General features: G+C 36.7%; 1 protein-coding gene across 1 annotated transcript in view; it reads left to right on the top strand.

Annotated features, from left to right (window-relative positions):
- Positions 1–26,207, top strand: part of LMO3 (LIM domain only 3) — a 58,985-nt gene that overhangs the window by 23,257 nt on the left and 9,521 nt on the right. The window contains exon 3 of the mRNA XM_088836736.1: positions 23,713–23,838. Within this exon, the coding sequence (XP_088692862.1) occupies positions 23,713–23,838 (126 nt within the window). The remainder of the gene's footprint in view (positions 1–23,712; positions 23,839–26,207) is intronic.

The raw sequence follows: 26,207 nt of genomic DNA on the forward strand, positions 1-26,207 counted from the left end.
CATGACGATAGCCCACCACACTTCTCTGTCCATGGAATTTTCCAGACAAGAATACTGGAGTGGGTTGCCATTTTCTCCTCCAGGGGATCTTCCTGACTGACCCAGGGATCAAACTCACATCTCCTGCATTGGCAGGTGGACTCTTTACCACTGTGCCACCTTGTAGCGCCACAGATACATGGTGGTACTATCCAGTTCCTTTATTGTTCAGTATTTTTAGAAGAATAATCTCCCTCTCTTCAATTTCACCCACCTGTGACCTGGCTTCTACTTCTAAATAATCTACTGAAATTGCTTTTCTTGGTATCTAATTGCTAAAACAAATGGACATTTTCTCAGGGATCCTTTGTTAGGTTCTTTTTCTTTTAATAATGGTGATCACTCCTTTATAAAAGCTTTCTGCAATCTTAGATGCCATGACCCTACACAGTTCAGACTCTTTTCTGGGTATCTCATCCCCATCAGACACTTAAAAGAGTGAAGGAAAATACCTTAGGAACACTGATCTTATTGAAGCGCACTTTTTCTCCTGGAAGATATTATCTGTCTTCATGATTTTCATTCCTCTTGTATTGTGATACTCTTAAATCTCTACCTGCAGTGCGTTATTCTCCTCTAGGCTTAAACTATATATATTTAGCAATTTCCTTGGCATCTGAGGTAATTGTTAATAGGAAACGATATCCACAACTCAACTTATAAAGAATTAACATAACTAATATAGTACCATGTAGTACCATAACCTGATAAAGATAATATTAAAATTTATAGAAACTAATTGTGTTTCTGAATAATACTTGAAAAGTACCAGCAACTAGTCTATCAGTGTATAAAATGACTAATACACGAGAAACAAGCAAGATGATTTCTGGAATGCAAAGGATGAACAGCAGGATGATTTGCAACATAATTTACTGTATTATCAAACTAAAGAAGAAAATGGGGCTTCCCAGGTGGCGCACTGTTAAAATGTTAATCTGGCAATGCAGGAGATGCAAGAGACATGAGTTCGATCCCTGAGTTGGGAAGATCCCCGTGGAGGAGGAAGTTGCAACCCACTCCAGTATTCTTGCCTGAAGAATTCCATGGACAGAGGATCCTGGCAGGCTATTTAGTCCATGGGGTTGCAAAGAGTCAAACACAATTGAGTGAGTGCATGTGTGCGTGTATATGCACGCACACACACATACACTCCCCCCCACACACAACAAAGAAGAAAACACCATGGCTAGAGCAGTATGTGCCAGAAAGGCAGTTGATAAAATTCTACAGCCATTGTAAAACTTCCAGCTAAAGAGAAATAAGAGGAAGTCAATTGACCAACCTTGATAGCATATTAAAAAGCAGAGACATTACTTTGCCAACCAAGGTCCGTCTAGTCAAGGCTATGGTTTTTCCCGTGGTCATGTATGGATGTGAGAATTGGACTGTGAAGAAAGCTGATTGCCGAAGAATTGATGCTTTTGAACTGTGGTGTCGGAGAAGACTCTTGAGAGTCCCTTGTACCGCAAGGAGATCCAACCAGTCCATTCTAAGGGAGATCGATCCTGGGTGTTCATTGGAAGGACTGATGCTAAAGCTGAAACTGCAATACTTTGGCCACCTCACGCGATGAGTCGACTCACTGGAAAAGACTCTAATGCTGGGAAAGGTTGGGGGCGGGAGGAGAAGGGGACGACCGAGAATGAGATGGCTGGATGGCATCACCGACTCTGTGGACATGAGTTTGAGTGAACTCTGGGAGTTGGTGATGGACAGGGAGGCCTGGCGTGCTGTGATTCATGGGGTCGCGGAGAGTCAGACACGACTGAGCGACTGAACTGAACTGAACTGAACTGAAGAAAATTTACTGAAACCTAACAGAAAATTATAAAACAGTTAAATACTAAAGTCACTTCCACTAAAATCAGGGAGAAGCCAGAGATATCTACTCTTGTCACTTCCATTCAGTGTTGTTTTAAAGGTTTCAGTTAATGTAACAAGATAAGAAAATGAAGTAATCTGTATAAATATTAAAAAGAATTATTTTCCTTGGAGTTAATTGGGAAAACTCAAGAATTAATAAGAAAATTTGGCAGAGTAGCCAGATAAATGACAGGGTAAATAGAATTTGCAGTTTTACTCCATGCTAAAAAGTGACATCTTAGCAATGGAGAAGAAAAGAAATTCATGGAGTAGTAATAAAACTTTAAAAATGCTTAGGCATTAGGCCAGCATTTATATGAAGAAATAGTTTCAAAATAAAACTCTAATAATAAGATCGTTCTATATTTTTCTGTTTACAAATATTGGGTAAATATAGAAAAATTTCAGCTGGACAAAGGGCAGAGCTATTATAACAGCATGGAATTATGAGAGTTAGCTTTAGCATTGTGTAATAAAGTCAACAGAAGTTAGACTCAGATGATGGTGAAGATTTCTTGACAATCTACTCTATTCCAGATCCTGAGGTGGTTGAGGTGAAAGAAAAACAGACAAAAATCTTTGCCTTTTATATCTTCTATTTTACTGCTATTTAGGAGGTATTCTCCACAGATGGAAACTGTGCTGAATGTTTTACAGATATAATCTCATGTAGCCTAAAGGCTATTATTATTGTGCCCATTTCTGAGACAAAGATACTGAGGCACAGCGTGATTAGGTTATTTAGCCAAAGTTCCCAAGATACAAGCATATACTTCGGTCTGCGGTAACTATAGTCATGCTTCCCTGATGGCTCAGTGTTCCAGAATCCACCTTTCAAAGCAGGAGACTCGAGTTCAATCCCTGGGTCAGGAAGATCCCCTGGAGAAGGAAATGGCAACCCAGTCTAGTATCCTTGCCTGGGAAATCCCATGGACAGAGGAGCCTGGCAGGCTATATAGTCTGTGGGGTTGCAAAAGAGTCAGACACAGCTTAGTGACTAAATAACAATAGAACTGTAGTCTTAGTGTGACATAATGCTAGAGAACTATTTGCTCATACATCTGTGTTACCTCTTTAAACTACTGGTACACCATAGCTAACTTATTAGTTAATTAAATGTACATCTGGAAGAATATGAAGTGCACGCTTGCTAAGTCACTTCAGTGATGTCCGACTCTGTGAGACTGTATGGACAGAGTATAACCCGCCAGACTCCTCTGTCCATGGGATTCTCCAGGCAAGAATACTGAAGTGGGTTGTGGTGCCCTCCTCCAAGGGGTCTTCCTGACCTGGGGATCGAGCTTGCTTTTCTTGGCAGGCAGGTTCTTTACCACTAGTGCCACCTGGGAAGCCCGAGTATGAAATACCAGGAAATGTGTTTCTGTGGCATCAGACACATTAGACTTTAATTCAGTTCTGAGGCTCACCAAATAGCTCCCTGTGAAGCCTGTTCATTATTTTTCTGGTAATAATTTTCTGAACAAATAGAGAAATTTAGATTATTCTGTGTTTTTTAAGCCTATTGGATAACAGCCAAACCATCTCATAATGGTTTCTCTAAATGTACTAATAATGTGTGTGTACGGGCACACACACACAGATATATATGTACACACACACATATATATAATGCTAGAAGAGAAGAAATTTGTTCTCTTTAAAAAAAAATCCCTTTGGAAGTTTATGACCTTTGTAATCAATGCTTTTTTTTTTTTTTTTCATTTTTAAACTAGACTCTAGAGAGTGTTTGGGTTGGAAAAGGTCACCTATTTGCAATGATATATTCTGTCAAGAGCGTGTATAAGTGTAATATACTAGACCTTAACAATGCAATATATTTCGTTGGAATGAACTTTTTTTGCTTTTTATTTCAAGTGAGACTTTATTAAAGTATAGAGCTATGAATGAGTTCTTATTGAATATATTTCTTTGGTGAATTAAGGTAACTGAATCTAATGCTTAAAAATTTTTGTTTATTAAGATGTAATTGACACAAACATTGTAGTAGTTTCAGGTGTACAACATAATTATTAAATATTTGTATATATTGTGAAATAATTGCCACAGTAAATCTAGTTAACATCCATTGCCACACATAGTTAGGCACATTCCCGGTGGCGCTATTGATAAAGGATCTGCCTGCCAATGCAGGATACACAAGCAACGTGGGTTCGATCCCTGGGTTGGGAAGATCCCCTGGAGTAGGAAATAGAAACCCACTCCAGTATTCGCCTGGGAAATTCCATGGACAGAGGAGCCTAACAGGCTGTAGTCCATGGAGCTGCAGAGAACTGGACACGATTGAGTGTGTACACACACACACACTACACATAGTTACTATTTTTTTCTTTTGGTGAGAACTTTTAAGATCTACTGCCCCAGTAACTTTCAAATATGTGATACAGTATTATTAACTATAGTCACTGTTCTGTACATTACATCCCCAGGACCAGTTTGTTTTATACTCAACTGGAAGTTTGTACCTTTGGACTCCCTTCACCCATTTTGCTCACCTCCACAATCCCCATCTCTGGTCATCACCAGTCTTATCTCTGCATCTGTGAATCTGGGGTTTTTTTTTGGTTGCTATTTGTTTTTACATTTCACTTATACCCTAATTTGTACAATATTTGTTGTTCTCTTGCTTGATATATTTCACTTAGAATAATGCCTCTGAGATCCATCCATGTTGGACCATCCATGTTGCAAATGGCAAGGTTTCCTTTTTTATGGCTGAGCAATATTTCATCGTGTATATGTGTGTATATATATATATATATATATATATGACATTTTTTTTAATCCATTTTTTTCATTGATGAACACTCAGGTGGTTTCTACATCTTGGCTACTATAAATAATGCTGCAATAAACATGAGAATGCATATGTCTTCCCAAGTTAGTGTTTTTGTTTCCTTTGGCTAGATATCCAGAAGTGGAATTGCCGGACCATCTGAGGTGTCTATTTTTGAAGTTTTGAGGAAGCTTCATACTGATTTCCATAGTGGCTACACCAATTTACTTTTCCACCAAGAGTACATGAGGGTTCCCTTTTCTCTACATTCTCGCCCACTCTTGTTACTTCTTGTCTTTTGGTTAATAGCCTTTCTAATAGGTGTGACATATGGAATTTTTAGAGTGAGAACTGAGCCTGCACCAGGTTGAGATGTTGTTGTTGTTCAGTTGCTACATTGTGTCCAACTCTTTGTGACCCCATGAGCTGCAGCACACCAGATTTCCCTCTCCTTCACTGTCTCCCGGAGTTTGCTTAAATCCATTGAGTTAGTGACGCCATCCAACCATCTCATGGGTCTATACTAAAGACAGCACAATTTCCACCCTTCCCCCCATCCACTCCCTTTCTACTCAACTCTTCCCATTGAAGAGGTAGGAAGTCATCTTGAATTTATATTGTCCAAGTAAACTAGTTAAAACACTATTTCTCAAGCTTGAGTAGTTTTATTCAAACTTTAGAAGGAAAATAAACTCTCAGAATCCCCCAGATTATTCCATTCCATTTGAAACAATTGCAGTACTGTCACTTTAGGTAGTTACTTAATATTTTCTAAGTTGAATTAAACCATCAGAGATCAAAGCACAGCCTCTGTTGCTTGTGAGACTTACAGGAGGAGATGAGATTGGCATGAAAGATGAGGAGAGAATACATTTCAAATGGGGTAGCTGCCCACCCAAGTGCTGGAGGCCATTGCAAATTTAACAGTGAGACAAATGGACTGGTCTACCTACCTGGAGAATTGGCAGATACTATCCAGCATTCCCAGTTAAATTTAAATTTCAGGGCAGTAATAGGTAATATTTTTAGTACTAGTGGACCCCAGGCAATATTGGGGAAATCTTAAATTTAGAAAACAGAACTGTAGTCCTGTAGAGTTGGCTCGGGGAGCCATCTTAGGCAGAATGATATAATTATATGCGTAATATGGAGCCATTGAAAGTCATTGAACTATGAAATGAGGAAATTAGTGTTTTAAGGAAAAACGCTCTTCAGAATGTGTGCAGACGGGCTTGTTAGGAGAAGAAAATGCAGTTTTTACTTGTTGATATGCCTATTTGTTTGTCACTCCAGCACTAGACTGTAAGCCTTTTGAGGGCAGGGAAGTGTCCTATTTATTTGATTATATCAGCATCTGGTAGAAAACCTGACAGGTAGTGGGTACTCAATGAATAATGACTGGAAAGCCAGAGGAGTGGGCAGGGTAGATCGAAATACTTAGCAGTGCTTCAGTGATTGCAATAAAGTGAAAGCATATCTAATTAAAAAAAAAAAGAATAATTATCAGATGGTTAGAAAAATGTGACTTAATAGCTCAGCTTCATAGGAGAGTTGCAATGAGACAAGGTTCTAGAAGCTGGGAGATTGAGGAGATGGATCTTGAGAATAAGAAGGAATCAGGCCTCCTCATAACACTGAGGCTATTTGTTGGTGTGCTTTTAGAGCTGTTCTGCCTGAACACTGACTGAGTTCAAAGTGGGATGTCAAAAATACTGTGTGGCATGGGTAACTTGGCTCAATAATTATCTATGATACCCTATATGAGAAAAGAATCTGAGAAAGGATGAATATATGTATATGTATAACTGAATCGCTTTGCGTAAACCTGAAACTAACACAGCATTGTAAGTCAACTATACTCCAGTTTGTCTGTGGTCAGTTGTGTCCAATGCTTTATGACCCCTTGGACTGTAGCCTGCCAGGCTCCTCTGTCCATGGGATTTCCCAGGCAAGAATACTAGAATGGGTTGCCATTTCATCCTCCAGGGGATCTTCCCCCCTGCCCCCCGCCCCCGCCACCAGGGATCAAACTATGTCATCTGTGTCCCCTGCGTTACAGATGGATTCTTTACTGCTTAGCCATCAAGGTAGCCCCATACTCCAATAAAGCTTTAAAAAAAAATAGGTGATATGAATGTGGTAGTAAATTCCTCTGTGGAATCTATTCAGTTGTCAAGGAAAGAATACTAATTTCCAGTTATGACCCAATTCTCTAGTTTAGTAGTTTCAAATCATAGGAATATTAAGATTTTAGGCATTGAGGAAAGGAAAGGGCGTGCTATCAGGGAGCTTATTATCCAGTAAGAAATTGACAAAGAGAAGGACATAAACTAGTACCAGTGCTGTAAGGGCCATGTAGTATATGAAAATGAGTGGTTATATAGCCAGAGGAAGGTGTTATTCATTTTGCCTTAGGGAAAGCAGGGGAATTTCATAGATCCAGTGGCATTTGAGCTGAATGTGGAAAAGAGTCATAGTGAGCCAGGGAGAATAAATTTAGTAGGGGTTCAGTAGGCAAATATGATAGGTGATCAGGCATAAAAGTAGATGATAAGTTCAGGGAGGAAAGAACATTTTGGGGGTGAGGTACAGTTGTGGAAGGAAAGACTAGGGCCAGATAGAGTGGCCCATTCATGCCTTACTGCAGTCACCTCACATGCAGTGGGGAGCTATAGAAGGTTGTAGACAAAAGCAGTGAATTGAATCTGTGTCATAGAAAGGTAGCTGGCTGCAGAGTAGAGAGTGGTGAGCAGGGCAAGGCAGACTGGTAAAAAAGTCATTCAGCTAGGAGACCACAGCTGAGTCCAGAGGAGAAGTTGCATGTACTAGAAGGAGGTCTTGGAGAAGAAAAAGGACAGGTTCTTATGGCATTTATGAGAATAAACTACTAGCAGGGTTAGCTTTGGAGGTCTGAGGAGAGAAGGAATGGTCAGAAATGAATTTGAAAAGCCTGGTTTGAGGGTTCCCAGGTTCATTTCTACATTAAAAAAAAAAAAAAAACTATTGGTCCTGGGTCTTTGCTGCTGCAACGTGGACTTTCTCTAGTTGCAGCTATTGGGGGCCGCTGTCTGGCTTCTCATTGCGGTGTTCCTCTTGTTGCGGAGCACAGGCTCTAGGGTGCATGGGCTTCAGTAGTCGTTGCTCATGGACTTAGTTGCCCTATGGCATGTGGGATCTTCCTGGACCAGGGGTCGAACCCGTGTCCCCTGAACAGGCAGGTGGATTCTTAACCTCTGGACTACCAGTGAAGTCCTCATGTGGACATTGAATATGACGGGGCAGGATGGGATTGTGGTCTGTGGAAGAGAAAGATGTTATATGAGGAGAACTAAGCTTGTCCTGGAAAGCCCCAGTGAGTGGAAGGTCTAAGGAGTCAGAATTTAGCTTGAAGTACAAGCCCTTCCTAGATGTCAGGAAGTGAAAACGGATTCTTAAGAGGTCCTAACTGTGAATTGCCCTTGAGGTTCCTCCTTCTGTTCTGTTGGGATAAGGGGATCCGTGGAGTTCACTCTGGGCATTTACGACAGTCTGGAAGGCCTCATTTTTCTTACCCATAAAATGGGTCATTTGGTTGTTGTGAGGATGAACGAGAACCCACATAGAATGCTTAGCGCAGTATCAGGTACAGAGGTAGGGCTGAATAAACATTAGCCCGTGCAGGCTAAGCCCTTACATAATTGACCAGATTTCATATTGATATTGATTTGAGATGTTTCTTTAAAATGTAAGCACAGGAAAATCTTTTGACTGATTTGTCTAATTTGCTAAGGTCTAATTATCAGGGAGAACTTAGTCTTTTGGTTGCTTTTCCATTAAAAATGCTTTGTAGACAGAATTACCTCTAATGTGTGAAAATTGATCTCATGCTTGTGTTTTCTAAAAGAAGTAAAGCCTCAGTTTTAGTGGTGTGTTGTTCTTGAGGCTTTATTAATTTTGAGCTCCAAAAGAGAATGTGTTTTTATTATTATTATTAAAAAACGACAGATATCATAACATTAAGTTTAGATTATGCCTTGGAAGGCAGTGCTCGGTTATAATAACACATTGGATTACCATGTCATCTTTTGCTGGGTAACAAAATATCTTTTCTCTTGTCTATTTTTTGAGTTTTTTCTCTTTATTACCATATTATCGTACTATGTTTCTATCATACGGATTAAGGGCAAGAGAGGAAATCCAGCATGTGGTGAGTGCCTATCTGGGTACCAGAAAAAGTAGAGCTGCCTGGTTTCCATCAGTGCTACTAGCCCATTGAAACTTCTGAGATGTGTTACTGCTGCCTCCATGCCTCAGTTTCCCCACCTATAGAATGGCTGCCACCTCCCACCACCTGTTAAGTATGGTAAAGATTAATTTTCCTATTACAAATTCACATTATATCTTTTATAATGACCAAGAAAAAAAAAACACTGTGCATTTAGAAACACGCTATTTATTTCCCTATGTGCCCTGCAGTTAATTCCTAAGTTAGGAATTAATTCCATTGTCTCAGTTAAAAAAACTTAAGATTTAAAGTGAAAAAGGGGGGGAAATAAAAGGAGAAACTTTCCTGATTCAACCCTCCTGCCCCCCACCCCCCCCCCACCATACACACCTAAAACACATTGTTGGTGAATCCCTTTGAACCTGTCAGAAATAGTAGGAAAAAACACCAAGTAATATCAGACTGCCAGCCCGGGCTGTCAGCAATATCTATTATGCCATCTGTCACAGGAGATTTTAGGTTGGAGAGCAGCAAATCCATGACTGGGGACTCAGAGTTCAAAAGCAGGATGTCTCTCCTGTCTTCTGCACACCAGGCAGCGTTTAAATCACTCTCCGTTTGCAGGCTATTCTGTTGATCATACATCGTGAATCTGCAACTTCATTTTAAAAAAAAGAGAGAGGGAAAGAAAGAAAACAGAAAGAAAGAGGCAAAAAGAAAGGAAAGAAAACAAACAAGCAACTGTAAAGAACCACCCTTTAAAAACCCTTCCAAGGGCTCTGCAGTTTACATCCATGTGAAAGCCACATATAATACCAAATTTGTAACTCTACTTTCTTCCTCTAACCAGTCCCAGGGTTTGTAATAGGGAAGATGGGCAGAGTGGGTGGAGGAAGGCTGGTCCTGCGCAGAGTGGACACGTCTGCTACTTGGGGAGCGCATAGGAGCAGCAATTAGTAGGTGTGGTAACCGCTTCTGGGCGCGGGCTCCGGTTCCTAATACATTCCTTTCTTAATGTGACTTGATGTAGATGGAGTGAGGGCCTATCAGGTGTGAAAAGCCCTGCTGCTCCTGGCGTGGAGTGGCCTCTAGACGGTGATTTGGCGACGTCAATCCAGTCATGCTTGATTTCGACACTTAACGTGGGAAAGCAGGATTTCTCTACCCCCGATCAACTTCTCAATTAGCAAGCTGCCTTGTGTAACGGCCTTGTTTTGCAGTCCCTCAGGGCTGCTTCAGGGGTCATTAGGGTGAGAAAACTTGAACACCAGCTCGGGCTCTGAGCAGAGCCGGGAAGGGAGCCCGAGAGCTTTCCTAAATACATAGAACCCTTTTTCAAGTTGTTCGCTTTCATGGGATTGATTCTTGGCACATTAAGGAGCTTAAAGCTCCAGTATCTTCTTTAAACTGCCCCCCTTATCGCTTTTGCAGCTGACAGGTTTTTTTTATTTTTTTTTGACAGGCTGAGAGTAAGAAGAGATAACTAGTAGGTTAGTACTTTATTTATACATGTGGACACACAAGCACATAGAAAGACGCATACGCACAGGTTCAAATATCTTTTAAGTTGTCTTTTCATGGCCTCTGGTTACTGGTAAATATCAGCTGTCAAATGATTCTAATACCTCACTTCTGTATATTCAGTATGTCTGAGTTCAAAATCTTTATTTCTACTGTGTCTTGAGTTCATTCACAAATGATAAATTTTTCAGAGCCTTTTTTCTCACTTCAGGTAATATTTACATGAATAATGTGTGTTAATTGAAGGTTGATGTAATGGGCATTAATGCATCAGCATTAAAATATATGTAGTTAATATTTTTTCCTTATCTATGATTTAACTAAATGGCTTATTTCCAACTTTAATAGAAAAATTAAAAATTTAATTGATTTTAAGCATAACTTTTTTTCCTTCGTACCATGTATCTGGGTAAAAAAACATAGTAAATGCATAGAAAAATATTTTGAGAAGTGTACTCATTACTACGAAAACATCTCTACTTTCAATCACTATAGTTTTATATTTATAATTTCCGGTTTTGATAATCCACTTTCATATCCACTTGGTATTATCACGCTGTTGGAAAATTAGATGAATGAGTTCATTTCAAATATTTTAGCAGTCTACCTTAATGTAATATTCTTTGAGTAAATTATTCTTACATATATTATATAAACAGATTTTCCCAAAGTGCTTTGCCTAGATTTCTTACAAAAATATTTACTTTATTGACACTGAGCAGAACTTTATATAGTTAATAATATATGCGTAGTTCTAGAGATAACTGAACTCAGTGTATTTTATAAATTGGAAGTTGGATACTTATTGATATTACACATTCTATTTATGAAGGGTTTGACATCCAGCTTTAGAAGTGTTTAAGGAATAGTTAAAATTCTAGACACTGTGGCATAGCAATTTCTAAGAAGTACTTCAAATAATAAGTCCTAAAGGTGACACAACAAAGGAAATAACCTTAGTAGCTCTATTTATGTATGTAAGAAAATACATACACATTCCAAAAATGAAGTCTTCACTTAACTCAGTGCTGTGAAAATAACATTTTACAAAGAAAAATGCTTTAAAACTATACAGAAAAAGTCATTAATGTTTATGAATGATATTGTATTTGTATATACGAAAATTTGCAGGTTTGGATTATAATTCTTTTTGTATAGTTTTAGTACACAAAAACTTAACTATAATATATCTCCTCCATAATACTGTATTATGCTAATTTATTATGGAAAGCATTAGGCTTGGACAAATTAATACTCAAGAATTACACTTCTTTCCACAAAATTGTTTTGGTCCTTGGTGGGGGGAGGTCTTCTATCATTTTTGATTTCTTATTCCAAAGAGAAATTTGTCTAATTCTACAAATAATTGTCTTCTTAGCTTTATTTTTATAATTCTCCTAAATCCTACTTTGAAGCAATTCAAGAATCCTTTAAAGGTTTCTCAAATTAAAAATTCAGTTTGAATGTATATAATATGATATGTACATATTTTAAATAATAACTTATGTTGCGTAAAAGTTATATACCTTCCTTATTAACTGAGTTTTAAGAAACTGTTACAAATTTAGTCTGACAACTAAAAGTCAGATTCTCCAAACTAGCTTTTACCTGAATCAACCAGTTACACTTCAACTAGAATGAAGAATCACAGAATTTTAAAATCATGTAAAAGCCCTTGAAGAGTATTTAGCTCAATATGCATAAGTGGATCAAAGAAAGGAACTGTTTGAACAGAAAATTTGAAACCTCTGAATTCTCAATGATCTTTGCCTTTGCTAGAGTTGCCATGTAGTTTTCTATTCAACCCAGGATGCTTTCAATAAAGACATCACTGCTGAGAATTAGACTGGGTTAAAGGTATATATGGGCTTCCCTGATGACTCCGCGGTAAAGAATCCACCTGCAGTGAAGGAGATGTGGGTTCAGTCCCTGGGTCAGGAAGATCCCCTGGAGGAGGAAATGGCAACCCAATCCTGTATTCTTGCCTGGAGAATCCCATGAACAGAGGAGCCTGACAGGCACACAAAAGTATGTATATCAGATTGTCCTGGACAAACTGTAACTTCTGAATACTCTTGCTATTATAAATAATTAACCCATATATATGATTTTTTTAATGATAATATTTTTAATGGTAGTTTTAAAAGCATTTCCTTATAAGACTTAAGAGCGATTATCCTTAAAATCCTAAAGAAGTAAATGGTGTCAGCTGTTAAATTTGCTTTGCAGATAATAATTTTTTAAAGAAACAAATGTATTCCATGAATCTGTGGTAATTATGTTAATGGAATTCAGAGCTAGTGTATATGTGATTGCCCTCCAAGAAAACAAGGGTGAATATCTGTGATAACATTTTTTGCACCTCTTTTCTTTAGTAAAGCTAACCTACAAAATCAGTTACACAATGTCCCAAATCCTGCTATATACTTTAAAAGAAAATAGTAATTAAGTTGTTTCTTCAAGGAAGTAAGGTAAAAGATCTAAATAAAATTTGAAACTAAATTGTAGATAAGATCTTAGATAGGTTGTCACTATTCTCCATAAAGCACTTTTTCTTTGAAGTAAGTCATAATAATGAATCCTAGAAGAAATGTTTGTCAGAAATTTTACTTGCTCGTTGCAAGAATAAATAAATGCCTTACCTATTCTAGGTTAAGCGATTTGTTTACCTTTTATAAATAATGAAGCAATTACTGTCACTAACTCATAATCTCTGGATCTGAAAGGTACACTTTATATTGAATAAATGACTTTTGCATTGCAGTTCCAATTACACTGCCATCACAGAGTCAGAGTGTCTCTGATTTGGGTTGGGAGGGTTAGGTTATCATGTCAACTCTTATACTAAATAATGTCCCTGACCAATCCAGGCACATTGGTCAGTGCCTGAAAGAATGACTGAGTGAAATATGGTAAAACTGACACGTTAAAGTATTAGATGGCTTATTTGAAGATCAAATAAAAGGTCTTTCTCATGGTTAGTTCTCAAATAACTGTTTACAGAACGACCCTCATCAACTCCCTGTATTTCTTTCCTTTTCTTTTGAAATGGTATAGTACTTCAAGTTTATTAGTTATAAAATGGGTAAAAATAGTAGTTTAAAATAAGACACCTGCCTACTTATTTTCTTGTTCACTTATTATATAGTATATGCAAAGAAAGGTATGGAAAAGAGAGAGAAAAGAGAAGGTAGTTATGGGTCTCTAAGGCACTGGTCCTCAACCTTTTTGGCACCAGGGACCAGTTTCCTGGAAGACAGTTTTTCTACAAACTGCCGGAGGGATGGTTTCAGGATGATTCAAGCACATTATATTTATTGTGCACTTTATTATTTTTATTATTATATCAGCTCCACCTCAGATGGTTGGGGACTGTTGCTGTAGAAAATCTGTAAAGATATAAAAAGACTTCCTTGCTGATTTTTAGGAAAATATTACTTATTTTAAAAGTTTCCACCTTGAAAGACCTTTACAATTTTAAGCAAACAAAGAAAAACACATGATAGAACAGATTATCACTTTATAAAATTTTTTAAAACTTTTATTATAAAATTATATATAGCATATTCCAATTAGCATTTATTATACTGTGGCTGAAACCAGTGAGTAATTTATTTTGATACCAATGACTTCCTTAGTTATATCAAGGAAGAGATATACAGTAATTAAATTGCCCACAATATCTGTAAAAATAGTCATAGATTTTTTATGCTCACGTAATTGTGACTGATTTGCCTTCCCTTTCATTAAAAACCTCTCTTAAAATTAGAGCAGAGATACTATAATAATTAGTTGAAATATCCACCTTTGTTATTTTAAAAATCTGTTTGTAATTTTAGTTCATGTATATGATTCTTTATTTTGCTGTTTCTTATTATTTCTGCCTCTTATTATTCTAGCCTTTTTCCATAACTGAGTCTAAAAATTTGAAAAATCTTGTCTTTTATGTATCACAGCAATAAATAGCAGGCTTGACACGTTTCTTTTGTTCTAACTGCTGAAGATTCTTTTGAGGACTAAAATTTTTATGATTCTATGAAATGTTGGTACAATTGCCATACTTGCCCAGAAGTATTATCCTCATCAAATGTTGAAGGAAAAATATTCAATTTTACTTTTCCCTGAATCACTTCTCCCAGTAGGTTGCTGTGAAGATCATAAACAGCAGAAACACCTGCTCATAAGGCTTTGGGAAATGGGTATGAGAAGAAATTGACAGTTATTTGTTGAAAGTGAGAGTATAATATTTAAACCCTGTTTGCAACTTTTAACTGAGTCAGGTGTGAAGAGAGATGCTTATTTTAACTAAATCAGCCCTCAGATCAGCAACCTAGAGACTTTTGTCCAGAGCAGTCCCTTTTTGCCAGATTTTTACAGATGAAAAAAAAAAAAAAAACAGAGAAGTATAGTGAGAAAAGGATCAGATTTGGGTTGGGAGGGTTAGGTTATCACATCAACTATGATACTAAATAATGGTGTAAGCTTCTGTATAAAGACGTAGGATATCCCCTACCTTTCATATCAGCGTTAGAATAGGGAAGAGGCACACGCCTTCAGCTCACTTTATTTACATGTTATTCTTTTGCTGCCTTCATGGAACAGAAAATAATTAATTTAGAATAAAGTTAGTACTGAGTAAGCCTGTAAGTGGAAAAGTAGGTGAATTGTTGTCTTCTATTTCAGATTATGTATGTACTATAATGACTTACACTATTAGCATATATAGTTTTTAGGTTGGAATAAAATATCTTTGGCTTACAACAAGGATTTACTATATAGCACAAGGAACTATATTCAATGTCTTGTAATAACCTATAATGGAAAAGAATCTGAAAAAGATATGTATACATGTTTTTCAGAATATATATTCTCTTTCAAAATGTATTTATCACTATTCTTTCTCAGAATGTATATATTCTTTATATATATATATGAATCATTTTGCTGTATACCTGAAACTAACACAATATTGTAAATCAACTATAGTTCAATAAAAAAAATAATAAAATATCTCTGACCTTAACTTTTTCTATCTATAGACTTAGGACACTGGCAGAGAGATTTCTAGGATGAGTTTCAATTAGAAAATTCTATCTCTCCATTTGTTTAACTGCCTTAAGTCTTGTATATCTGTGGTTGCAAGAGTGTAGACCAACATTGTCCAATAGAAATATAATATGATTCATATATTAATTTTTGTAGCAACCTTGTTAAAAGGAAAGTTTTTTAAAGGTGAAATTAATTTTTTTAAATGTAATTAATTTATTTTTTATTGGAGGCAAATTATTTTACAATATTATATTGGTTGGTTTTGCCATACATTGATATGAATTTGCCCCGGGTTTACATAAGTTCCCCCTCCTGAACCCCCCTCCCACCTCCCTCCTCCCTTTATCCTCCCTCTGGGTCATCCCCGCATGCCAGCCCCGAGCATCCTATAACATGCATTGACCCTGAACTAGTGATTCGTTTCACATATGACAGCATACGTGTTTCAATGCCATTCTCCCAAATCATCCCACCCTCACCCTCTCCCATAGAGTCCCAAAGACTGTTCTATACATCTGTGTCTCTTTTGCTGTCTCGTATACAGGGTTATCATTTGCATCTTTCTAAATTCCATATATATGTGTTAGTATACTGTATTGGTGTTTTTCTTTCTGGCTTACTTCACTCTGTATAATAGGCTCCAGTTTCATCCACCTCATTAGAACTGATTCAAATGTATTCTTTTTAATGGCTGAATAATACTCCATTGTGTATATGTACCAAAGCTTTCTTATCCATTCGTCTGCAGATGGACATCTAGGTTGCTTCCATGTCCGAAATTAATTTTTAATAAAGCATATTTTCTTTAACCTAATGGATTCAAGAAATTATCATTTCATTATATAATCAACAGTTTGAAAGTTACTCATGAGATATTTTACTTTTCTGTGCTAAATGTCAAAATTTGGTGTGTACATCACACTTTGAACACATCTGAATATAGACTAGCCATATGCCAAGTGGTCAGTAGCCATATGTGGTTTCTGGTTACCGTATTGGTCGGCCGAGCTATCGACAGTGAGTGAAAGTATCAAAGCTTGGCCAGTGATTTGTTTGGAGGTAAAGAAGAAACCACCTCAACGGTGAAATTAAAAGTTTGTACTATAGGTGTAGATGGTACTGCTGCTTTATTTTGTTTCCCTGGACTATCTAAAGTCAAAAGCAACCTATTTTGAATCGTAGTTCCCAAGTTGGAATAGATTCTTTGATCATTTAGGGTAGGGACACCTAACCAGTCATTCGTGGAGCTCAGCTTGGTTCTTGCACATGTATAGAATGAAGTCTTCCTCGAATGTCTCCTTGGTCTTTTGTTTACCTAAAATGCCGGACCCAGAGAGATCGATGCCAGTGGCTTCCACGAAAATCTCTTCCTTAACCTTTAGCCTTCCTTTTTATCTTTCTGTTGTTCCCAATGTAGTTCTAAGTCTGAAAACTAAAAAGTTAAACCATCTCCCTTCCTATTCAGGGGTAACTTTTTAATCTATAATTTTGTTACCCTCACCATATTGAGTGGGTTGGATCATGAGCTGATACTCTACATCCAATGGGTGGTTGGCAGATGCTGAGAAATTAGCCCTCTGGTTCTGTTTGAATACCCAGCTTCACGATGCCTGAGGCAATTCTGTCTGATTCAGAGAAGAGTGGAATTTTGCCCCAGCATGGGTGAGATAAACGTGCTGAGAAAACTTTAAAATTACTGCTGCACTGAACATGAAGCCTCAGGCACCCAGACCAGAGTCACCCATCTTCCAGGCTTCTCTTATTGGACCTAGCCTCAGCCTAACAGACAGCTCTCATATTTGCCCTTTTGCTAATGAACTGTAAATAAACCCTGATCTTGACCATCTCCAGGCTTCTGCTTACCCTCTAACTTCCTAAGATGCTCTGCTTTCAGTTCCCATGGTATCTGTCATCCCAGTCCTCCCTCAAATGACATCGTTTCACTGACTCTACAGCACAGTGACCTGGTGACTGCCAACCTGTTTTGATTGCAGAGTACTCCTCACCTTCTGCCCTGGGAATGTCCCCACTAATTCCTCCATGGCACACGCCCAGCCATATTCACCTCAGCATCTCTCACTAAGTACCTTGCACATATAGGCATCTACTTCCCTCGAGGTTCACATGGTAAAGAATCCACCTGCAATGCAGGAGACCTGGGTTTGATCCCTGGGTTGGGAAGATCCCTGAAGAAGGGAAAGGCTACCCACTCCAGTATTCTTGCCTGGAGAATTCCGTGGATAGAGGAGCCTGGCAGGCTATAGTTCATGGGGTCGCAAAGAGCTGAACACAACTGAGCAATTAACACACACTTTCATTAAAAAGGGTTCATTGAACCTGAGCTTTCTGTCTGTAACCATAAGTTATCTGTGGGATTTTCAGGTAGCAGGTGGCATATTTTCTCATAATATACAATATAAGCACTTAGTTTTACTTAATTTTTCCATTTACCCTTTATTTCCTTTTTTTCAATGTAATATCTGCCTACCTAGTAAGTGTGTATACTCTCTCTCTCTCTGTGTATATATATCCATCTGTGTAGATATCTATATATAGATACATAGATTTTATCCATTATCTGTTGTAAAATTTTATATATAAAGAGAAAATACATATATATGAGAATATGTAACATACATTGAGAATATACATGTATATATTCAAATATATATAGTAAAAATTCAACAAATGGCTTTTATGTTTATGTTTGTCATAATCTACATACGTTAACAAAAACTATCATTTGCCAAGGCTGGACTTAATAAATTGAATTAATTTCATGGAATGTGTGCGTTAGTCGCTCGGTCATGTCCAGCTGTTTGTGATCCCACAGACTATAGCCCGCCAGGCTTCTCTGTCCATGGAATTCTCTAGGCAAGAGTACTGGAGTAGATTGCCATTCCCTTGTCCATAGGAACTTCCCAACCCAGGGATCGAACCCTGGTCTCCTGCATCGCAGGCATGGAATAAAAGTGCTTATTATGAAAGGAATAATCTGTAAGTCTCCTTTAACCAGAAGATATATCTAGTTCCTTTAAAATATGATCAACTTTTGAGACTTCCGTGGCCATCCAGTGGTTAAGACTCTGCACTTCCACTGCAGGGAGCATGGCTTCTAGTCGAGAAGCTAAGATCCCTCATGCCACACTGTGCAGCCAAAAACAAAAACAAAAAAATATGGTCAACTTTTATAGCTGTTTTTTAGCTTAACTTTAGAAAAATTCAGTCATCTCTAAGTAGCAATGGTATTCTAAAAATACGTGTTAAGCGGCCTGTGTAACAATTAGAAGCATAGTTCAAACTAATGTTAAACATTTCTTATGTTTTCTTTGATGTATTTTCAAATGTTTGGTGTTTCATTTTTTTGGTTCTTTTCTCTCCCACATTATCTTTATCTCTGCGACAGTGGTGTGCCTTCTTTGACCCGATAGGAGAGAGAACAGTAGATTGAACTCTCTTCAGCCCGTTTATGGGTGTGAATTTTTCATTTCATTTTAAATAAAAGAATTGAATGTTTAAAGTGTTTTCATTTTCTGTCACTACATTCCTTAGTTTAAAAGAGTGAAATAGAAAAGAAGATGAGGAGTATACTTGTAATAGACAAAAAAGCAGTTGCCCTTCTCAATCTGTGTAAACGTTCCATTCCTTCCCACAAAATGTACTCAATAAAACTTCCCGATTCGGCAGTCAAAAGTTAAAGATCTTTTCAACTGATCACAATTTCATATCCTTAGAAAACTAAACTTTCTCTGTTCACTCTAGTTATTCTGAAGAGGGGTGGGGTTTAATAGTATAACTATACTGTCTTATCCTCAGTATTTTAAAAAATATTTATCATTCATTAAATTCATATGTATTCAAGCTGCTTGAATATTAGAAGACTTACTTGATCTTTGTTCAGAATTAAAGTTTACTGCAGTGATATTTATTTATGCATTTTCCCCAAATAATAAATTAATTTGCATCAAATACTGTGCTTTGCATTGGCTTGGGGGAATTTGATTTAGTGACTTGAGCCACTGACCTGGTAAAAAATCTATAGAAACATCTGGTGCTGTGAAATAAAAGACACTAATACAATGAACACTCATTTTCCCCCAATGCCTGTAGTAAACCATATTCATTACTGCTGTGTTAAATGATTATATGTCTTGAGTTTTTCTCCACCTCCACCACCCCCAGGAACTTTAGTAATGGATATATACTAACCTATGCAGAATTTACTTGATTTATAACTATATTACAAAAGCTGTTGAACATTTAGTAAAAATGCAGAATTTTCTGGGTATCTTTGAAATGTACAAATGTGTGTTGCCTTAGTTTTTGCTATGCCACCCATACACAAGAATTGTTAGGTATTTCTCAATACATGCTCAATACTGTTTGGGAGGTGTTATACAGCACATAGATAGGCTGCGTTCTTACCCATAAGAAAGTTGTCTTCAGGTCTGTGTTTAGATTGTCAATACCAGGTAGTGAGAAAGAAAATGGAATGGAAAAGGGATGAAAACATCCTTTGGGATTCCTGCAAACAGTAAAATGCACTGATATTGTATAGATGATAGTTGTTACCTTTTATATTGTATGTCTTCTTTTGGTAGTATGTCAGAAGATAAAGGTCATGTTGCTTTAGCCAATTATGAGCATAAATGGTAGGGAGCAATCCAGCTCATAAATTGGCAAGTTAACCCCTGCTATGCTTTAATAATCCGTAAGACGTCTTAAGATGAACAAAATGGATCAATAAACTTTTCTTTCCTTCCTGTAAATTTCTGAGCCTGTACAGTACGTACATGCGTGCTTCCTTGTGTCTGACTCTTTGCAAACCCCATGGACTGTAGCCCACCAGCCTCCTCTGTCCTTGCAATTTTGGGGGCAAGAGTACTGAAGTTTGTTGCCATTTCCTCTTCCAGGGGATCTTCCTGACCTAGGGATCAAACCCTCATCTCCAGCATCTCCTACATTGGCAGGCAGATTCTTTAGCACTGTACCAGCTGGGAATCCCTTATTAATCTTTGATTAATTTAGGTAAATCTCAAATGATTTCTTTTTGAAATAAAGATTTGTCTGTCTCAATGTACGACTTACTAAGATGGTATAAGCACTATAAACAGATTCCAAGGATCTTTAGCTTACACAGAAAAGCGATCCCTCTTAACTTCTTTAAAAATGAGTCTGCTAGTAAGGAGTGGAGAGGAAGGGGTTACAGGAGTTTCTCAGATTATGAATCGTCTAAATGAATTAGATAATTAAAAGACTCTTCTTGAATATTTCTTAGACATATCTGAAAAAATCTTGCAAATGAGGACTGTGCACTCCTTCAGCTTAATTGATATATGTGAAAATTCTTTTTGTCTGAGACTCCAAATGGTATGTTTGAAAACCAAAGGATAACATTATATATTTTGAAAACCCAACTTTCAAAAAAAGAAAATACATTTTGTTTCCTGCCCTCAGAGAATCTTGGATCGTCCCACAGTGAAAAAGGAGAACATGAGCGTGGCTATAGAATGATCTCTTGATCCTTGGACAAAACTGAGGAAAAAGTCTAACAAATGCATCGTTTTGCAGTAAATTAGATCAGATTTCCGCATCTCCGCACTCAGTCTGTGAGCTGACAGTTCAGTAAAATGTTCCCTTGTAAGGTTCGCCCTCTTAGGAAAAGGGGCAATAATTCATCATTAGGATTTCAGAGTCCAGGTGTAGATAGAAACTGATGGAGCCCTCCAGCGAGGCAGAGAAAGTGCGTGGAAGAAGAAAATTTTATCTGAAGCCTAATTCCCTGGTTACAGCAGAGAATAATTAAGATAATATTGCTTCAAGAGTCCTTTAATGATTAAAAATCACATATGCAGAATCCCATAAATTGGAGGGCCACAAATTGGAAGGCTGTAACGTCAGAGGACTGTTTTGTGCACACTGGAGTAGAAAGTACATTCGTGGTAGCAGGCTGTACGGGCAGCCACCAGAGACCAGGACCATTCCAAGGACTTTGTTTAGATGCAACAAATCATTTGTCTGTTATTAACCCAGAGCTTGTAATTATGCAGATTGCCATAGATTTTCCTGGGCCTGGAAGTGAGATTGAGGGTTGTTCGCAGTATAGCAGGCAGCTCAGGGCTGGCCATGCATTACCGAACTTGCCACATTTATCATGTTGACTGATGGCAGCAGAAGCAGGTCTCAGGTCCCAGTGGTTAATGTAGTGGGTAATTAACTGTCATTTGCCTAGTAATAGGCTGATGATCAATGGTTTGTGTGGAAACAAATTCTAATCAGGTAGCTGATAAATGCTCAGCTAGCGAGAGCAATTGAAACTGGGGGAAACTATGTCCAGAATTTCAAAATGGCATTGTGTGTGTGTGTGTGTGTATTTATTAGATATAAGCAAACTGAGTCGTTCTGAAAAACTGCTTGCTCTCGTCCTAACCACATTTTACATCCACAAGTACATCCACGTGCATACAATATAGAACTTTTAAGATTCCTTCTTTCTCAAAAATAATAAACAAGAGAACAGAAGAAACAAATGGTACCCATAAGTGATGGGACTCCTGATTCTGTGAGGTGCACGGAAAAGTAAATGTGAAATGTTAGAAGGCATAGGGAAAATTCTGCTGACAGAAGAATAAGATGAAAGCTTTAGTTTGTGGTGGTTTCATTTGTAACAATGCAGTAGGAGATGGGATATTATGTTTTCAGTGAAGTTCCTTTTAAAGAGAAATTATTTCCCGTAGCAGGGACTGTAAACTGAGAACACAAAGGTTATTAGAGTTACATTTGTTAAAATACGCCTATTAAAACGTTTTTAAAATTCTTTCAAGAAAAGAACATGGTTTTGAATTTAGTCTTCGTGAATAGAAACATTGGCTTACTTTTATCAAGAGCCCAGATTTTGCTAGCAGAGACTTTAACAAGCATCTACAGTTTCTACCCTCAAGGCGCTTATGTTCTTTAAGAGACAACTAACAAAAACACAAGCATAAACATTTATTACACATTTTGCCAGACACTTAGAAGCTGTTCTCACAACTCTTTTTGACAATTGTCATTATCCTGGTAAGAGGAAATAGTTATAAACTTGAAAATGAATATGTATGCCTTAAGCAAAGACTTATCTTTGGAGTATATAGAAAGTACTAAGAAGAGAAACTTCGGCACATTTGTACATAATCCTTAAATTCAGTAAAATGAAAGGCTAAGATATTTTAAAGTACATTTTTATAACTAAAACGAGTTTTCTCTGTAGCACCTTTGAATTCATTAGTTTAGAACTGCTTTTAATTTGGTCTTTCCCATGAGAGCCATTATATTTTTCTCCTGTCAGCCTGATGCTGGAGAAAAAAGAAAACTGGCAGACGTGGTGTTTTTCATCTAGTTTGCTTCCTAGTTAAAAAGTGCATTAACTTGTATGCATGGAATATTATTTATAATAACTCTTCACCACCATTAACAACTTTAGAGAAATTTGGTTTAAATATTGCCAGTGAGAATGGATAAAATATTTTACTTCTGGCCATTATGAAACTATAGAGACATTTTATTTGGTACTGTTTTTTAGGTCATTACAATAACTATATTCAGGAATCTACAGTAAATATGTTTTTTTTTTTTTTATAAACACCTTTTTTCCCAGACAATTCCAGTAGCTCTTACAGTATATTTCAGCTCCTGGTCTAGCTATTTATAGTTTACAGCCTCATTTACTTTAATATGCTACCTGAACAACGTAATCATAGCTATAACTATGGTATAGGGCCACAGGGTGCATGCAACGCTAATGTTTTTTGACTATTTAAGGGCTTGTTCATAAACGTTCTTTAATAATAATGCAAACCTTTTAGTAACTAGGTATCAGAAAATTGTGAGTCATTCAAATGGGTTTCTTTCCCAACGAACGTGTTTAATAGGAGACATTGAGATCAAAGTTATATTGCTTTTATATTTTATATTCTAACAAGTAGAAGATTTTTGCTGTGAATTCACCCCTGTTAACTTCTGTTTGGTGCAGTTATGTAAGCTTCCTAATATATTTGTCTTTTCCTTTTTTTCTCAAATAATATGTGATTTTCGTCAAGAAAGGTCAACAGAGTATGTATCACCGAAGAATATTTATGTATACACGTAGGGTAAAACTCACTTGTGTACTGATAGTTTTACAAGGTATTATTAGCATCTCTTCTGGTCATCAAATCAGATTTCCCTGGAAGAGTCTGAAAAAGAATGTTTCTTGTTCTAGGCTCTTCGGAGTAACGGGAAACTGTGCTGCTTGTAGTAAGCTTATCCCTGCCTTTGAGATGGTGATGCGCGCTAAGGACAATGTTTACCACCTCGACTGCTTTGCATGTCAGCTTTGTAATCAGAGGTAAGCACAGTTCATTCTGGATTCTAAAAAAATGGTAAATCTCCCTTTGCTGGCTATGTGTTTAATGGTGGGAATTATTTTAGTACCCTTTACTTAAAGCAACTTATCTCACCTTTTTTGTTTTCTGCAACAACTCATTCAAGGCCAGAAGCACATCACTGAGAAGGAGAAAGGTCTCAGTCATATCCTTCTGTTCCTCAAAGAACTGCATCATAGAACAGGATATGGTAGATGAAAACTTAAGTATATGAAAACTTTATAGAAAACTTTCCCTTCTTATTCATTCTTTTCTCTTGTTTTTCTTTTAAAAAGTAAATTTAAAATATCCTTACTACTTGAGCAAACAAATTTGCAAAGGAAAACATACAGAAATTTGTGGCAAGCAGTGTGCATTCATCTTATTTTCCTTGTATACAATTGCTCTATCTCTTGATTTCTTATCTTGAATTTTAACCTTGTTGTATATGTACTTTTAAAGTTGCTTCAGAGCTCTTTGGGAACGCGATTGTATATAGTTATCAGTATCGGAGAGGCAGCATGGAAGGAATGTTACAGAGGGGATCTAGAAACCTAAATTCAAGTCTGGACTCTCCCTAACGAGATATATGAGCATAAACCAACCATTTTAGTCCTTTGCACCCCAGTTTCTCCTTTATAACAAAATAGAGAACTCTCTCATCTCAAAGTATTATGATTTCATTCCATTTTTTCTAAAGTGAAGATTATAACTTGTATTTCTAGTGAGAGCTATATTCTATGATACCTGTTTTATGTGATAAATGCAGAGGATCCTAGAATATTAAAAGATACATCATCAAGATACATTTCAAAAATTACTGTGCTTGATGGAGTTTAATGAAAATAAATTCAGCACGTGAGTGAAAACACCTGAATGTAATAAATATTCAGTTAGTTTTGTCCAGTTCTCAGTTACTGTAATTGGCCTTGTTTTACTGTCAAATGCAGTATCTTCTTATGAGGTACTGTGGAGTAGTGGAAAGAACATGTGTTTACAGTGATAACTGGATTCAGATTTCAGCCCCACCATGTACTGGCTGTGCAGGCTTGAGTTTGTTGCCTAATTTCTCTGAGTTTGGTTTGTGCATCCTTCTTTTTCTTTTTTTTTTTTTGGTTTCTATACTTTATTATAGTAATTTATAATGTCTTTCAAATTGTAAGCCCTAGTTACCTATTTCTGCATTTCTTTTTTTCCTTTATTTTATTTATTTTAATTGGAGACTAATTACAATATTGTAAATGCAGACAATAATGCCTATCCTGCAGATTTTGAAAATTAAATGAAAAAAACTTACAAATACGAGGAATGTAATAGGTTCTCAAAAAATTAGTTTTTACCTTGATATCTATGATTTATTTTAACCATATAATATTTCACTAACTTAGTTTTTACACGAGATATCTCTTGCTAAATGTAGATGTTCAGAATGTTGCCCATTATACTTCATGATGTATAACTGACCCAGGAAATAATTCAAGAAGTCACCCTGCAGCATCTTGAGTCTTCCCAATAGATGTTTGGAATCATAGTAGGTTGATTCAGTCTGTGGTGACATTTAGCCAAAAATAAATTGGCATATGTATATATTTTTATTATAAAGATAGGAATACACAAATATCCATACATTCTTATAGATCCATTACCTTGCATATGTATGTCTTAAAGGTATATTAATAGTAAATTTAGAATTTTTTTGTTTACTTATCACATTGATCCACTAAACATTTACTAACAATAGAGGTATCTTTCTGTAACTCTAATATTTACTGCTTTTCTACTTATAGAATGTTACAGATTGATCGTGGAAAATTTAGAAAATAAGGATGTAAAATAACAGTGTCCCGTGTCTCACTACTCTGAAAGAAATTATTTCAATGTTTTGGTGTGTATCTAGTCATACATTTTTCTATACACATATGACAAGTGATACGTAACATATGCTTTATATTATACCCATACTTAAACATCTTAAAGGAAAGTAGCAAGGAAGAATCCTAATATTTGATACTTGTACTTTTTCATTAATATAGTGAGCCTTTTTACCTGCCTTTAAAAATTATTTTATGATATTTTAAGCTTTCTTGTGTTCACCTTTATGGATAGAGCTTCATATATTGTTAAATCAGTCTTTTATCATCAGATATGTAGGTTTGATCTTCTAGTTTTTGTATTATCAGTATCATCAATTTAATATGGACTTTATAAACAAATACTCTAATCTGTGTCAAGCTAAATTCGCAGGCACATGGTTAATTAGACAAAGCGTATAACAGTTTAAGGTTTATGTTATAAAGTGCCAAAATGCTCTCCAGAAAAATTATACCAATTATCCTTACTCCAGAAATGAAAA

The sequence above is a fragment of the Moschus berezovskii genome, chromosome 6, assembly GCF_049115385.1.
Source record: "Moschus berezovskii isolate FMDL1 chromosome 6, NW_MosBer_1.0, whole genome shotgun sequence".
NCBI lineage: Eukaryota > Metazoa > Chordata > Mammalia > Artiodactyla > Moschidae > Moschus > Moschus berezovskii.